Genomic DNA, 17572 nt, shown 5'->3' on the forward strand with positions numbered 1-17572 from the left:
AAAATAGCAGAACAATAAGTGAGAAGAGTCACCGCTGAGCTAATCGCGATTGCTCGTCGGACGGTTTACACACGGACGAATCGGTGCGCGCGGGAAAATTGACGGCTGTCATTCTGTCCATTTCGAAACGGTCAAACGAAGAACCGGGCACGAATGAAGGAACATCTACAAACAAACTCGATCCAGCTCGATATGTATACTCCATTAGCCACTAGGATCATCATCCGTGTTGTTACGTAATAACACCAAGCTCGACCATAATTCTGTCATTACGAGTGATGAGTTTTTACACGCGATCAATTGCTCTTTCGCCTCGAGGGCGATCGACTATGATTCGGATTCCACGGAATCGCGACGACGAATCTTGGCCTAGCAAGCAACGACGTCTCGATGTCGTCGCGTCTTTCGGTCGCGTTAATCACAGTCGTACAATCTCGGCAGGAGATTCTGTATTTTTCATCAATCAGGACTGCTTCGCGTTGTCGCGACCTCCATCTTGGACGATTGCCGAAACTGAGTTCGTTCTTCCGGAAGAAGTTGCGAAATTTCAGAATGCCGGCGCATCGCACGGGCTTTTCGGGAAGTCACGTCGCGACGAGAAAGAAATGTCCGCGTCACGCGTAATTCCACGTGGCCTCCGACACTCGCGACGATCCGATCGCGTCTGTGTCGCTAAAACGTTCAAATCAAATTCTCGGCGGGGACGAGGTCTACCGAGAGTTCTATCTTTTAGCGTGGCTTTCGCGCCCTGGGAGAGGAAAAACACCGACGATCGATGCGCCGTAGAAATTTTCCATCCGTGTCACAAACGCACACGTATATATACGTTGCTCCAATAGCGAAAAAAAAAGATACAAAAGGAAGAAATTGTACGATAAAAACAAACAAAAAGCAGAAAACGCGTAAATCCGTTTCGTAAAGTAAGGCGCGACTCGAGCTAGCCTCATTTTTACGACCTAATGTTAAGAGTAACATTATACGGTGCCCTTGCTTCTTCCGCAGCTAATACTACGTTACGTGTGTGTATGTGTATGTGTGTATGTGAGAGAGAGAGAGAGAGAGAGAGAGAGAGAGAGAGAGAGAGAGAGAGAGAGAGAGAGGGAGGGAGGGAGGGAGGGAGGGGGGGAGAGAGAGAGAGAGAGAGAGAGAGAGAGAGAGAGAGAGAGAGAGAGAGAGAGAGAGAGAGAGAGAGAGAGAGAGAGAGAGAGAGAGAGCGAAAGACAGAGACAGAGAAAGAGAGATACAGAGACAAAGAGCAAGAGAGATAGAGAAATTCAGCCTGTAAATTTTTGCTACGTGTCTCCACGCATACATCGGTACTTCCACAGAATCGCATAGAGAGAAAACTACACGATATACGATCGATCAAAAAACTGAACTTACAGGAATAGAGAACGCGACGCTTGGAGCAACGAAGTAATTGATAAGGGACAAGTCGTAATCTAATGTGCGTTGTTTCTCATTTGAGCTAAAGGGAAACGCGCGTGCACGCACAATGCGCGCGAGTCGACGACGTCAGCCCTCTTCAGCGAGAATAAGACACGACGTCCGAGAGGAACATTGTAGTTTGATACACTCGCGTGTATCAGCACGCGACGACGGCATGAACACAGCACGGAGAAAACGAGAAAGGAGCAAAACGCGTCTTGCATTTTATTCCAATTGAATATTTCACTATCGTTCGAACTCAAAACGCGTGTGAGAACGTAAGAAGAAAGCTGGAAAAAAAGAGAGGGAGAGAAGGGTGGAGAGGAAGAGAACCATCGCGAGTTCTTCGCGTGGTGTTTCCCGCGAAGAACCTTACGGAGAGAGGAAGTTACGATCGTGAAGTTACGGACCGATCGATGCGTGAACGCAGCTAGTTGTAAGAAGGGCGCGCTCCGCGCGCACACGCTAATCACGATTAGCCGATTAGCGTGTACGGCTAATCAGCAGCCCCCTCCTCTCCGTATAAAGCGTCGGTATCGATCACGACAGGACACGCGACGACGTTTGCGCGAATCGAAGCGCGCGACACGCTCCTGCAGCTCCGGTGGTTGCGCTATATTGTCTTTTTTCTATATTGTATTATATAGCTATGATTATAATATGAGATATGAAACAAGGACAGGGGTCCTGCTCACATCGGGATCGGTTGTGAATCGATCCCGTCTAACGTGTTTTCCCAATCAAAGATGTCGGTCCAAGTGACCTTAAGAATTTTCCTTAGGAAAGCTGTGATATGATCGGGAAAACCAGAGGAAGCCGGACTGTCGGCTCGCAGAATCATTCGCGACCGCATCGAACGCAAAGCGTCTCGGGGTCGTCTCTCCTATTTAAAGCGCGAGCTGACGATTCTCCGCGGAGGAATGCGAGAAGTATAGAAGCGACGGAGAGTTCTCGGCAACAATGAAAATCCTTCGTCCGAGCTCTCCGCGAGCTCTCGGCCGCTGGAACGTTCAAGGAATTTAACGCGTTAAGATTATACGCCGCGGTATTCCTCCCCCGAGAATTCCGTTCCCGACTTTAAATAGCGAGTCCACCTTTGATCTTTCGTGTAGTCGCGAATTATTCTGTACTTCGCATTGCGTTGAACGCGATGGGGCTATGGGCTTGTTGCAGGTTTACGCTGTGGCAGCGGATTGTAACAACCACCCGACGTTTTTCCCCCGCGAATGGAATTCTGCGTCACGCGAGGTATGCGATATTGCGAGCGATAACGGATAATCGAAACCGTGCTTTAATCTCCCGTTTCATCTACTTGGATTGGTTGAATTAGTTCAGAACTCGGCGCATTATTCGCGATGATATATGCCCCTCTGTGATTCGCCTTTTTGTCTCTCAAGCTGACGCATTCGCTCTCGTATCCACGAATTATTCAACGTCGGCACAAATCCCGAGTGGAACGATAGTCCTTTGTGAACGAGAGGGGCGAGAGGGTGATACGTGGAGTCGCATTCGCGGGAGGAAAAACCGAGAGGAGTAACAGAGCCCGATAGCCATCGCCACCGAAATGTCATCCCGATTGTGATCACGGATTACGAGGCGAACGCGACGGGACTAAAGAAACTATGTTTGTTGAGCTAGTTGGATATTCGTTCGATTTAAGTAGGTAATGTTACGTTTGTAAAGAGAACGTTGCGTGTGCGTATCGCGGCGCGCCCGCGGAGTGTTGCGAGGCTTGGATCGCAGCGAAGTTATATGGACGCCGCTTTCGCGGCGAGGTCGGGGAAAAACGAATCGTTTAGGGAAGAAGAGGAGAGAGGGAGGGAGAGAGAGAGAGAGAGAGAGAGAAAGAGAAAGAGAGAAAGACCCCTTTATTGGCGTGATCCAATGAGATCCAATTGCCGCTCCAATGGCACAAACTCACTCGTGCGGCCTACTGGACATCGCGAATGGACATTTCTTAAAGTAGTTACATATTTCTACACACTGAAGTAGTTACACCTGCCCAGTTGTACGTTTGCATCGAGACAGTCCGCGGTGAAACTGTAATCCGTGAAACAAACGCCTGATTTCATTTTTTCGTCTTCTTTCGTTCCCACTTCGTCTAGACCTCGTTTGTTCTTTCGTCTGGTGTATCAGCCACCGATCACTACCTCGTCGCGATCTGTCTCGATCGAGCAGCGTTTTCGAGGAATGTCTATCGTGTAAAGGCGAAGAAAAAGTACCTGCGGGGCTCAGTACGCCGCACGAACAGATACGCTAAAGACGCGTAACGTCGCGCGAGAGAAAGAGAGAGAGAGAGAGAGAGAGATATATATATATGCAAATAAACGCTAATTCCAAGTAACCAGAAAAAAAAGATATAAAAATAAAAATAAAATAAAATCTATAAACGTGTTAGATAAAAAGAATCTTTCGACCGGCACTTTTAGGTGCTGCCATGTCTTCCATTATTTGTATATTATTAATAATAAAAATCGACTATAACGTATTGTAACGTACACCCTCACGCTCACAGACGCGCGCGCGCGCGCGTGCATCACTCGGTGTGACACGTAGTTTTGAGTAGGAGAACGAAAGAGGGAGAAAGAAAGAGAGAGAGAAAGAGAGAGAGAGAGAGAAGAGAGAAAATTAATATACGTTTGAATATTGTATATATTGGCACCGTGTACACCCGAGTCGCGGCACTCGATTGTTTGTCTAATTTGGTTTACGATCAACGTAGAAGAATGAGTAAGGAAGATCTCGTCTTGGATAAACAAAAATTGTGCACCTCGCGTTGTCGCAAACGTTGTTTCGGCTGTTATCCGCTGTCAGCTTTCGACGGATCACTTGTTAGATGTTGTTTCAAAAATGTACGCGATATATACAGAACATATGAAGATGAAGAGAGAGAGAGAGAGAGAGAGAGAGAGAGAGAGAGAGAAAGGGAGAGAAAGGGAGAGGACTATCGCTACCCCTTATATATAGATAGTAAAGCTAAGAACTGAACCGAAAAAGACAATAGCTGTTTTTAATACTTCTCTTAACCGTAATTAGCTCGGTATTATTACAATGCCCGAGCGCGGCGCACGCACTCGCGCGTGTACCGTGCTTTATATAATGTTATACTCTAGTATTAAATACGAAGAATAATTTAAAGGAAAAAAAAAGAAGCTTGTTGCGAAAAAAGCAAAGTGAGATTCTTGTCTAATTATCGTTACGGCCTTGATCGACTCCGACTTGGCCGGAAGATTCAACAAGATTCGAAGAGGTTGCGATAGTTGAGAACATTTCAATGTGACCATGTGTATGTGATGTATCTCACGCGAAATAATGCGACTGTGTGTCTTAAGGACGTACTCGACAATAGACAATAGGAAACATTGCGAGAGGACAACGTGCAAATCGCGACCCTCCGAGAGAGAAGTTGCAGTTGAGACGATTTGTACCTTAATGACTCGAAGAATTTTCAATGCGCCATTGAACCGATCCCTTCAAAGGCCGCACGGAGAAGCGCGCTTACCCTCGTTCGTTAATTAGCTCTTCCGCGGCACACGGTCGAGTCGCTTTGTGTGAGATATCCCGAGTATGCGCATGTAAATACCAACGCGAGCGTGCGCGCGCGCTTTCACATACACGTACACACACACACACACACACACACACACACACACACACACACACACACACACACACACACACACACACACACACACATATCACAGCCACATGCAAGAAATCACTTATACGAGAAAGAGAGGAAACGGGAGAGACAAGAGATAATTGCAAACTTATTTAATATTATCTAAGTATAAGGATACGATGTAATATTGTATGACAAAAGTGTGAACGCGAGAGAGGGAGTTGATATTTTTCACAGGATTTTTAAGAGACACAGGGGTCGGTGTATGTTTATCATTTTGCCATAAGTTCCGAGACGAGGTACGGCACGACGTGCGTATGTACGTACTTTGCTGTATTTTCCCCGAGGCGTACGTTGCTGTAATTGAATAGTTTGTGCGAGAGTGCAGCGCCGGTGCGGATGATTCGTCTCCTCGGAGGATCGACGGAACTCGCGCTCCGTCGTTTTTCCCGGCGCGATCACTCACCGTTCGCGACGACTTCGTGCGAATTCGCTGTTCGCACTCATTGAGAAGAGAATTCGTTACGTCGAGAGACACCGCTATCCGGGAGATTTCGCGCGACTTGTGTGTACACAGAGTGCTCCGGATATTGTCATGTTCGTCTCTCGCGAATTGTATTAATGTAATGTAGTATACACCGGAGTAACGGCGACGAACGAGGAATTTATGTAAATATGCTTCGAGGCTCTGTAAATGGATGATCGAATTCGTTTTCGAGTCTCGTTACGAGCCAACTCGAACAGATATTTCATTCGCGACCACTCAGTTAACGAGCATGCGAAAGCGACCGATGAGACGAACACATTTTTCCGTTGCATTCTTCGTGAAAGAATCAATCATTAGATTTGCCGAGCGAGCCGAGAGAGCGGATTTCCAGAGCACTTTGTCCATCGCCGGGACATACACACAAAGAGCAGCAACACTCCATTGCGATAATTCGCGCAATTTTGTAATTGCACTCGCGCAACTTCATTTTTTTTTCAAGGCAAGAGCTTACTTTTTGCATAAAGCGATAGAAACGTAGCCGAGAAAACGTGTACGAAAAAAGGGGAAAAAATGGAAAAAAAATACAAGCGCGACAAATGATGATAACGGCGATTATAATTTTAGGCGAATTTTGTAAACCCACTGATTGCTCTCTTTCGTTTCTGTCGTTTCGTTGAACGCCTGTAAAATGCGTCGTAGCGCATAGCAAGAGGGAAAACATGTTCCCGAACGTAATAATGAAAAGAGTTGCGGAACAAAAACAAGAGTGGGATGCGCAAACTATCGCGATCCAGCGTACGCACATATATAGTTCTATCTCGATTTATGATCTTCATTTTGTACAATATTTAATCCTTAGGTGAGAGAAAGGGAGAGAGAGAAAGAGAACGAGAGAAAGGAAGAGTGAGAGAGAGAGAGAGAGAGAGAGAAAAGACGATAAGAGTATCTAATGATAATGAAATTCGTGTTATGGTTGGCGGTAAAAATGACACTCCGCGACATATATATATTATATGATCGTATATAATGTACGTTATCATAACGCGCTTTAACAGTCTGAAGAAGAAGAGGAGGAAAAGAGGAAGAAAACTTGTCAAATAAGACCTTTTACTTGATGTATTTATCGAACGTACATACAATGACGTCTATAATATATTGCAATAAAAAGAACTAAAACCATTCATAAAATTTCATTCTTTTTTTTCGTACCGTGAAAAAAGTGAGAAGCGCCTCATTGAATTATATATGTCACTGGAGGAAATAATAACCAAGATATATGATGGTTCCTGCATTACTTTTTTTCATTTTTTATACATTACCCGAGAGAATAAGAGAGACGAGGACATTATTAAAAATAACGGATATAACTAAAGTTTTGTAAAACTAAAAAAATCGACTCACCATTAGAGTCTTCATGATTGAAACCTGATTTCTGTGGAAATTCTGTGGTTCGATGTCGTTTCTAAAGTGAAGGCAATTCAAAATGGCGTATTACGCACGACTTCGCTAAAGCGGTGACATCTGTAATTAACTTTGCGAAACTTCAGAACTATCGTACGAAAGATGTCACCGCTTTGATGTTAAACGACGCGAAATAAACCAGTGTTGACGAAGTTGATTATTGAATGTGATATGAATGTTTTGTGTTTAAATTTACAGTAATATCATTAAATATGCCAATCTTGGATAAGAGAAAAGGAGATGATATTTTAGCGCTAGTTCCAGCTTCAAAAAGGACGAAAAATGAGGTCGTATTCAGTAGCAGAGAAAAGGCAGTTGTGCAAAGTGTAAGTATAACCTCCAAAACAAATTTCTTTTTGCTTTAAAAATTTATATTTCTCAGAAACTATAATATATACGTATGATTAAATATTAAAGGGTCCACCACGAACATCCTCCTTAATGGCAATGATAATGTTGCTCGAAGGACATCAAGGAGATATATTTTCCCTTGAATTTCATCCAGAAGGACAATATCTTGCATCAACAGGATTCGATCGACAGATCTGTAAGTTTCACACAAACAGTTAAATTAATACTGCAATACTAAAATGCAGGTTTGACTTATCTAATAAAATTGTCTTCTATCTTCTAGTTATTTGGAATGTTTACGGAGAATGTGAAAACATTGCTGTTATGTCTGGACACAGTGGAGCTGTGATGGAGTTACACTTTAGTCCGGATGGTAATCATCTTTATACAGCTAGCACAGATATGACTCTAGGTTTATGGGATATAGTAGCTGGAACACGTATCAAGAAGTTGAAAGGCCATACTCTGTTTGTGAATTCTGTGTCTGGTGCACGAAGAGGACCGACATTGCTTTGTTCAGGTAGTGATGACAGCACAATTCGTGTCTGGGATCCAAGAAAACGTGGTCAATGTTACACACTAAATAATACATATCAGGTAAATGTATGCATGTATAATGATAGAAAATATAATTGTACAAAATTTTATATAATTAAAATTTTATATAATTAGGTGACTGCAGTGACATTCAATGATACAGCAGAACAAGTTATTAGTGGTGGTATTGATAATGATATAAAGGTATGGGATCTAAGAAAAAATGCAGTGCTTTACAAATTGAAGGGACATACTGACACTATTACTGGATTGAGTCTCAGTCCAGATGGTTCATATGTGCTTTCTAATGCTATGGATAATACATTGAAAATATGGGATGTGAGGCCGTTTGCACCCTTTGAGCGTTGCGTGAAAATATTATCCGGACACCAACACAATTTTGAAAAGGTATCTTCTGAAATCCTCATATTGCACAATTTATATTTATATATTTAGATCAAGAATAGTTGATAAAAAATATCAATGTTAACAGAACGATTAATTCAATAAAAATAATATTGCTTATTAGAATCTTCTGAGATGTGCATGGTCACCAGATGGTAGTAAAGTATCGGCGGGATCGTCAGATCGATTCCATTATATCTGGGATACCACGAGTCGTAGGATCTTGTACAAATTGCCGGGACATAATGGATCTGTGAATGACATCGATTTCCATCCGAAGGAACCTATAGGTACGTTTAAAATTTTGATAAAATTATTTTTTTAATAGTATTATTTTTTAATTTTTAATAGTTTTAATTTTTAATAGTATTATTGTAATATCATATTGTATTAGAGAGTATTTCACTGCTAGTGTAAAAAAATATCTATGTAGATATGAATATCACTCAAGAACAAATTATATATTTTTTACTGTATTTTGGTAAATTAATATTTACAATAATTGTATTATTTTTAGTGTGTTCTGGATCAAGCGATAAACAGATCTATCTAGGTGAAATTGAAACATGATGAAGCAAATGATATTTACTCTGTTTATAACATGTATATGTAAGCGAAATCTGTAAAATTTTATCAGTCACAGTATATTCAAATCGCCATTGATAATTTTACAATGTAATATTTTATTTATCTCATATCGTTTCCATCAAATAAATATTTCCCAATAATTTGAATCTATATATCTTTGAAAGCAACGAGCATGCTAAATTCATTCAATATATAGGCGCGAAAATTATCCACAGATTTTCAGTATCAATGCGAAGATCCCCCAAGAGTTCGACGAGCCAAGCTAGATGGCACTTTGTGTATGTTCCGCGTCCGAGAACAGCGGCGCGCTACCTTCGATTCGTTCCTCCGATTGTGCAAAGTACGTACGCGCATATCGCGTGTATGTAGTAGAGAGAGAGAGGGGCAAGAGAGAGAGGAAAAGAGACATGACAGCTACAATATTGCGATTGTATTGGTGATTAATCAAAGGCCTCGCGAAAATGGCCGATGGACGCGAGTCACGGGTGTTTTTCACGAAGAGCCTGTACGAGCTGAGCGTATCCGCAGTGGCGGACAAGTTCTCAAGCTACAAGGCGTATCTCACTTACTTGCCCGAGAACGTGCTATTCGATATCTACTATCAGGTAAACATCAGAAACGTCATGGCAGCGAGCGGCCCATCGCTCGCTTGTCACCGTCATCGCGCGTGATGTAGTTGTATTTGTTTTGCCTTCGCCGAGGGAACGATACTCTGTTCCGACAACGGGCTCTTCTCCTCGAGTCCATCTTTTGTGTTGTAAGCGAGTAAGCGTTATCGCGCTTAATCTGCATGCCGTTTGCGCTCACGAGTCGAAGTTCGACGGCGTCTTGTCGCGAAACGACCGCGCGATTACCATTTTCGTCATGAGTCATCTCGTGCTCGACCGTCCAGGAGGACAATGCACAATGCGTGAGGGGCTCGTCGAATCTTTCACGATCCCCTCGTGTTCGTCGACAACGAGTTGCGGTCGTTATCGACGCGCTTACTAACGGTAACGATCGCCGCTCCCCATCGTACAATGTCCCGTGTGTCTCTCACATGGTCGGGTCTCGTCTCTCTTTCCAGTTATACAGAGAGAAGAGATTATGCCTGTTGGGGGTGGAATTAAGCGACTTGGAGACTTTCTCCAAGATTCTCAAGGTCACCAATCGCCGAATACATCTTTTGCAAACCTTTCAGGTGACTTTACGAAACACCGACTTCTTTTTATATTTCTACCTGTTGTCTTTTTTCATCTAATGTTGAGGATTGATCTTGAATATATTTGTTGTTTCCAAATAAAGGCTTTAATGGATCATGGGACAAAAGTAGGAAAAGAACTGGCAATCAATTATGATGTATGCTGCTTCCGTGTGAGGGAGAATCCTGCTGAACAAGATAAAATGATAAATCTAGGTTTAAGACTTGGTGGATTTCTTAGTGATGCTGGTTGGTACGTGGAAAGTGAACAAGTATTGTCAACTTGCAGGAATTTGTGTATCGCCTATAATCAAACCCCTCAGAATTGGTGCAGAACGTTAGATTGTTGTCATAAGTAAGAATATATTCGTATGTGTTTCTATATGTATCTGTAATAATAGGTATAATCACTAATATAATTTCCATTATAATGCATTCTAGGCTATTACATGCACAAGCAGCATACTGTGCTTTCCGCGGAGCTGCAAAAACTCATGAACTTGCCGTAGAAATGATAGAACAATTAAAAAATGTGGGATATTATGATAGTAATCATGCTGCACTTTTTGCAGAATTCAGTGTACTATTCTTCATACGCAGTGAATATGATCAAGCTTACAGGTATGTACTCAACGATATTTATGTATCTTCATACTTTCATCCATGTCTTCCCATTTTAGATGGAGCATAGAAGCGTTACAATATTTAAACCCGTCACTTCCTGCACGAGTCATTATCGATGTTCTGAGACAAGCGGCAAAATCGTGCGTAGTGAAGCGGGAATTTCAAAAGGCTGGCTTACTGATCAGAGAAGCAGTATACCTTGCGAAAGAAGTGTTTGATACAGATCACCCAAAGTACAGTGACGTTCTCATTGATTATGGATTCTATTTACTGAACTATGATAGCATCATCAATAGTGTATCTGTCTACAAGGTATTGCTAACAGAAATATCTATAATTTCACAAACTAATCATTCTCATAGGAAGGATTCTAATATATCTCTTCTTGCTGTAGACTGCATTAGACATTAGAAAAGCGATATTCGGCAAAACTAATCTCCACGTTGCATTGGCACACGAAGATCTGGCTTATGCTCTCTACGTGTATGAATATAGTTCCGGCAAGTTTGACGAAGCAAGGTAATCTATTGTAATTACATCAACACGTATTGTACGTATCCCAATATAAATTTGATGAACTAATCCACTCATATTGCTCGTTTCACAGCGATCACGCTGGACTAGCTATAGATATCATAGAAAAACTTTTACCTGCAAATCATCTAATGCTTGCGAGTGCTAAAAGAGTGAAGGCATTGATTCTCGAAGAAATCGCTATTGATAACGCGTCCACACCATTGTCCGAGCAAAGCTTATTGCTCAAGTCCGAGTGCCTCCATTTGTCCGCTTTGCAATTGGCGAAAACTGCATTCGGCGAGAAAAACGTACAAACGGCGAAGCATTATGGAAATTTAGGACGCTTGTATCAAAGTATGAGGAAGTTTCAGGTATTTCGGCATACGTTACAAATAATCAGAGTAATATTACGCTGAATACATTATTTAATTTTGTATCTTATTATATATTCAATATATGGTATGCTATATATAGGAAGCGGAAGCAATGCATCTGAAAGCTATTAGTATTAAAGAAGAATTGTTAGGTCCCGAAGATTACGAAGTGGGTTTGAGTATAGGGCATTTAGCTTCGTTATATAATTTCCATATGAATCGTTATAGAGACGCTGAGAAACTTTATTATCGTAGTATTGCAATCAGTGAGTATACATATGTACTTTGAGCAAAATTACGACACGAGTACATGATATTTCATCATTAATTGTCCCGGCAGGTTTGAAATTGTTCGGAAAGAGTTATAGTGGTTTGGAATACGATTATCGAGGGCTCCTGCACGTGTATAGTAAGTTGGACGATTTTGAGAAAATATTGGAATATACAGATACGTTGACACACTGGAAAGAACTTAGAGATAAACATGCTTTATCTGAAGATCCACCCATCGATCTGCAGAAACGTCCACAGCCAATCTCAGCCATACTCACTCTGTTCTTTTCTATGTGATATACCAATAAGTGTGTCATTCGAATCTTACGTCATTGTATGTCGTCGAGCAAGCTGTTGGTCTCTGTTACGTTCATAAAACATTGGGCCAAAGTAGAAATTGTATAACACATTAGGAATTTATACATCACTGATCTGGTCGTACGATTAATGATTGTTTGTCTCGCGTCAATATTTTATAATATACGTACATAATATCATTTGCATCACTAGCTATTTTTATCAGCTTGATAATTGAATTCAAGTGACACAATTATTGTGAAGACACTATAAAAGACTCGATTTAAATGAAGATTACGAATAAGTAAGGCTATTTCAAGCCGGAGCATACAGTGACTAAAAAGAGGAATTATAGAAATTATATACGTCGCGAGTGCTTGAACAAGAACATTTCTATTGGAGTGCTGTTTGATACAGTACTTATGAATTATTATCTGCGCTCAAATTAGCCTTATTTATTTGTTATCTTTTAATGTTAAAAAATTTAAGTTTAAGTTCGTTATTTATCTTGATCACATTGATAACGCTGCGGAACGAACGTTATATGGGGTAATGCTTGAGTTTAATACTTATGAGAGAAATTGGAGCATTCTGGTCGCACCTCGTATTCGATTAAAAATCGTCGCGTATCAAAAAATATATTTTAAAATATTTTCTATTTATATATCTTATTTTAATATAAATTTTGCAATCTGTTAGTTTTTGTTCGTATCTATATTTTATATTTTACGATGCACTATTTGTTGAGGATTTTATTTTGAAAGAGAAAACTACCCCTCTCAGGTCTCGATTAAATATTTTTCTTTATTGTGATCGCGCTTACCGGACGCATTTATAATTTATTTATCATTATTCATTTCAAAATTATATAAATTCTTTGGTTATCGCTTATTGTGTATCTTCTAAGTAAAACAAACATCAGCATATATATATACACACACACATATATATATATATATGTATATATATACTGAATGTTAATAACGATGTAATTAGAAAATTAGCTTTTAAGCCCTTAAAATTTTGTGAGTAACATGATAAAAAATTATTTTGTTTGTTTTGAAACTTTGTAAATTTTGGTAGCTAAAAATTTAAAGATATAATATATAAATTGCAAAGCTATATAAATATAATTTGTGTATTTCTCAAGCATTTTGTTCCTATATAAATATAATAAAGAACGAATGATTAAATTATCGATGTATTATTGTATTTAAATTGATAAAAATATTTCAAGTAACTCTAGAGATAAAAAATACAATTAGCGGTGGTTATTTATACAAATACCTATCCAATTTTATTAAAATTTGTGGGAACACCTGTGGGAATATACCTATTATTTTTAAATCTCAAGAATTCTTTTAGGTACATTAGATGCATATTAAGACTATAGTGGTAACTATGGTAAGATAACACTCACCTGTTGTGAACTTAATGGGTGCGTTCACGACACTCAACAGTTGCGTAGCTGTTGAGTAATTCGTCAACGTTATTGGAATGTAAGGATCTAACAGTAAGGACCAATAGTCACTAATCGCTCACTGAGCGGTTTTCTCCGCTGAACGCACCCAATGTTACTTTCATAAACATAGAAGACTAAATAATAGTAAACTCGCGATTTCTCTCTCGCATTTTATCAACAATTGAAATTACAAACTCGACTATTACCATTCAATGCATTAAAAAATAAAATAAGTGTAGAAGTAAGATCTAGCGTGTACAAGAGAACTTGTTGAAGTGTGTAGTAAGTAAATTTATGCAGTTCCATTTAACAAAAATCTGCCGATTCTCAGTTACATCAGCAATTAAGATAAAAAAAATATATATATATGTATGTGTGTAAGTCAATATAATATAAATACGATCTTTTTTGGATAACTCACATACATTCAAAAGCTTTAATCTGTTTAAATTACACAATAACCATTAGAGATAATACATAACTTTATATTTACACGATATTTGCTGTATCACTCCAATTTTCAGGTAATAGGAATCTTATCTATATAAATCCCTCTTTCTCTCTCTCTTTCTCTTACACTATCATCAACGTTTCTAACTCTCTCTACAAACAAAGGAGAGTCATCGTTAATCAAATTTATAATCAGTACGTCTCAGTTGAGGTATGCCAATCAGCAACCACTAAATTACCAAACTGATATCGCACATCTCACTGAATTGCATTAAAATTCCATAACTTTAGAACATTTAGTCAGGTGTATGTGGAGGTTCTTGGCTGAAATACGGTGCAGTATCTTGAACTAATAAAGTATGACAAACATCACAGACTCTAGATGGTCTTTGTTTCGGCCCACTATTCACGACATGTGAGAGGCAAGATTGACAAAATATATGGCCACAGTGACGACAATGTACCTGTATGATATTAAATTTGCCTTTAGTTACAATTACATTGGTAACATTTACAATGCTCAAAGTTCATGCTTTTATAGATTACCTTTTTCTTTGTGACTGAAAATGTAGTATGACAACTAGGACATTCTTCAACGTCCTCTTCGTGTTGCCACCTTACTTCGCTACCAGCCTGTCTGATCCTTTCCAATTGTACCTGCAATGGCCGGAGAATATTACATATAAATGCACGCATGTACCGTGTGTGACCATATTATATTTTTAATCTTGTTTATTTTTCGATCGATTTCAGATCGATATCATTTCTCTTGCCTGTAACGATTGTGACAATCTAACGAAATCCTTCTGCACTGCCTCACTGGTGTCTAACTCTTGTTGTAGACTCGTGACTCTTTGCCGTAGTTCATTTATAGCTAATTCCGCATCCTTCTTCTCTTTCTGGATTTCCTGTAGCCGCTTCTCCAGTCGATCGAGTTTCTCTTCTCGATCAGCGAGTGTGCGATGATCTCTGATATATTTGTCTAATTGTGCTCTACACAAATAATTAAAAAGGTATTATGCATATGAATATTATATGAATGATTATAATGTTAAGGGAACATTATCAATAATTTTAGCACGATTAAACAAATGACCCAACCTCAAGCCACTTATCTCGTTCTTTAGCACAGAATTATCTTGTTCTTTGACCCTGCTCTCTTGTTCCATTTGTTCTCTCAAAAGTGTAACTTCGTAACGCAATGTCTCCCCTTTCTCTTGCGCAACTTCCTGAGCTACTCTAGCGGTAATTAAATCTTCGCGCATCTTTAAGAGACTAACGTGTAATTCCTCCACAGTATTTGGCATGTTGATACTTTCACTTTGAAGCTGTTGTGAATGCTTGCTATGCTTACCAACAAGATTCTCATTTTCCTTCTGTAGCCTGTAAGCATGTAACTAAATTTTAAATAAAGCTTTATCAACAATATGTATCGTAAGATATGTTTAACTTATTTGCATATCGTAATTTAATACAACATGATGAAACAATTAATCTGTTGTAGAAATTATCTTACACAGTGAGGTGTCTTTGTACATCTTCTCTGCCTCTTGTTAATTTACAAAGTTCTTCAGATGCATTTTTTTGGAATTGTTCGACAGCTTTTTTTAATTCAACTAAAGTTTGCTGTGCCGTTTGCGAGGTAACTGTAAGTTCCGCGACTTTGATTTTATGCTCTTCTTTCTTCTCGTTCCACTTCTCTTCCATTTCTTTCCGAAATTCTACTTCCTTAGCTAAATCCTCCCTTTGAGCCTGTAGCATACGTTGAGTATCCAACAACTGTTTCTCCAAGTCCTTGGCAGTTGCTTCTACTTTGACTAATTGTGCTTCGTAATTCGCGCACATATCACACGATGGCTCAAACGAACCCGGCTCCTGTTGCCGTCTCTGTAATAGGATTTCTTTACATTTTTGTAGCTCATCGTCGGTCGATCTTAATTTTTCTTTTAAAGCTTTTATTTCCTCTTCAAGCGGTACAACTAGCGAACGCAAAACTTCCGCATCCTCTTGTGCCTGTAAAGTCAGATAAGTTTTATATTTGTTCAATGATACAGTTTCTATATTTTTTATGATAAATACCACAAGTACTTCTATTCTTAGAAAGCAAGTGATAGTCTTTTTGACATAGAGAATTGTTAGTATTTTGTTATACACAATGTATATCAATATGATTATACATATAGAAAGTTAAATACTTCATGCAGTTTTAGGTGTACGTACATATTTTTTTACCTTCCGCATGCTTTCTTCTAAATTATCAGGACCTAAGGATAAAGAATCTGCACCTAATTGTGAAACCACTTTTCTAGCTAAAGTTTTAGTTACTGTAGATAATGAAATTTGGGGCCCATCTGTTGGTGGGTCACGTGGTAATTGTGTTTTTAGTAATGCATTTTCTTCTTGAAGTTTGGAAAGAGCTAATTGTAGTTTAGACACTTCGCTGACAAGATGTTTCCTTGAGCAAGAAGATTCCTCTACTGTTTCATGTATAACTTGTTGCAATGATGCTATTTCTTCCTGAGCTTTCCTCTTTTCCATCAATATATCATTTTGTATTTTGAGATCTGCTACGACTAGTTGACTCTTAGCTTCATCCAGTTCATTCCTCAGTTTTAAATTTTCTTTCTGCAGACCCATATTTTCTTCTAGTCTACGTTTCAATTCCTCTGTAATATTTATTAATTACAATATTCCATTTGGTACAACAGCCAAAAAAAATTATGAGAACCAATTCACAACTTCTATGAAGTAATTACCTTCCTTTTGAAGGAATAACTCTTTCATCTTAGCCCTTTGTACATTGAACTCTTCTCGCATCTTAACATTCTCCGACTCCAGTCTATGAATCTTTGTCTGTAGATCCTCTGAAACATAATAGATACTTTCTCAATGGGAAAAAAAAAAAAAGAGTAATTTTTTGGCACAGAAGTAAATACCACTGGCTACGATGATGAAAATCTAAACAAAAGCTAACAATCGTTTGATAACGTACCATTTCCGTTTACTTTGATCGCGTGTTGTTCGCCTGGGTTGTTCTCCATCTTTCGATTATTCAGCACTGGTGAATGCGGCAGTTTCGTTGGGGTGGTCACTGCCACGGACACGAATCCAGGAAGCATATCTCGGAGAACCGCCGGGACTGGTTATCTCTCGATGACGGCGACATGCCGCGCGTGTTAATCAAGCTCGTGAGAATTTTATTGGTTCATAACGATGTGTACGTTCCTTTACGAACGAAATCGAGGAGCGACGGTACCGCGAAATGCTATGTAAAATTATGTGCGACGACTCGCGAAACGAAAGCAACCACCGTCAACCTCGCTCGATCGCCTAACAACTTGGTGACTCGCTAGCGCTGATTATCACTTATAATTTCGTCGAGTCTGCTCTTTTTCCAGTTGCACTCTCTGTACCTTATGATCTTCCGTCTGCCTCCTGCCGAAGGATGAACAAGCATCATACTCGTTTTAAGTGTGAAAAGTGCAGTCAAAACGAAAAAACATCGTTACCACTTTCT

At 39.6% G+C, this 17572-nt stretch overlaps 3 protein-coding genes across 4 annotated transcripts; 2 read left to right on the top strand and 1 right to left on the bottom strand.

Annotated features, from left to right (window-relative positions):
- Positions 1-7113: 7113 nt before the first annotated feature.
- On the top strand, positions 7114-8962 carry LOC105191549 (U5 small nuclear ribonucleoprotein 40 kDa protein). Its single transcript, XM_011155030.3, has 6 exons — positions 7114-7324; positions 7416-7545; positions 7633-7946; positions 8022-8294; positions 8416-8581; positions 8809-8962. The coding sequence occupies exons 1-6, from the start codon at positions 7211-7213 to the stop codon at positions 8859-8861; spliced, it is 1050 nt and encodes a 349-aa protein (XP_011153332.1). The 5' UTR covers positions 7114-7210; the 3' UTR covers positions 8862-8962.
- A 279-nt stretch (positions 8963-9241) lies between these two features.
- Pat1 (Protein interacting with APP tail-1) lies at positions 9242-13165 on the top strand. The gene is made up of 9 exons (XM_011155029.3): positions 9242-9484; positions 9946-10059; positions 10164-10414; positions 10501-10680; positions 10740-10995; positions 11078-11202; positions 11291-11570; positions 11674-11839; positions 11914-13165. The coding sequence occupies exons 1-9, from the start codon at positions 9341-9343 to the stop codon at positions 12141-12143; spliced, it is 1746 nt and encodes a 581-aa protein (XP_011153331.1). The 5' UTR covers positions 9242-9340; the 3' UTR covers positions 12144-13165.
- Positions 13166-14009: 844 nt separating this feature from the next.
- Rbpn-5 (Rab GTPase-binding effector protein rabaptin-5) lies at positions 14010-17518 on the bottom strand. 2 transcript variants are annotated; one of them, XM_011155028.3, is made up of 8 exons: positions 17048-17518; positions 16812-16919; positions 16288-16721; positions 15572-16068; positions 15157-15438; positions 14829-15048; positions 14602-14712; positions 14010-14519 (listed from the first exon to the last, which is right to left on the bottom strand). In XM_011155028.3, exons 1-8 carry the CDS (start codon positions 17172-17174, stop codon positions 14352-14354), a joined length of 1947 nt encoding a protein of 648 aa, XP_011153330.1. In that variant the 5' UTR covers positions 17175-17518; the 3' UTR covers positions 14010-14351. The 2 variants fall into 2 exon arrangements, with proteins under 2 accessions (XP_011153330.1, XP_011153328.1); XM_011155026.3 differs by having other exon boundaries at positions 16276-16721.
- Positions 17519-17572: the final 54 nt, after the last annotated feature.

Source organism: Harpegnathos saltator, unplaced genomic scaffold, assembly GCF_003227715.2.
Source record: "Harpegnathos saltator strain DR-91 unplaced genomic scaffold, Hsal_v8.6 scaffold71, whole genome shotgun sequence".
NCBI lineage: Eukaryota > Metazoa > Arthropoda > Insecta > Hymenoptera > Formicidae > Harpegnathos > Harpegnathos saltator.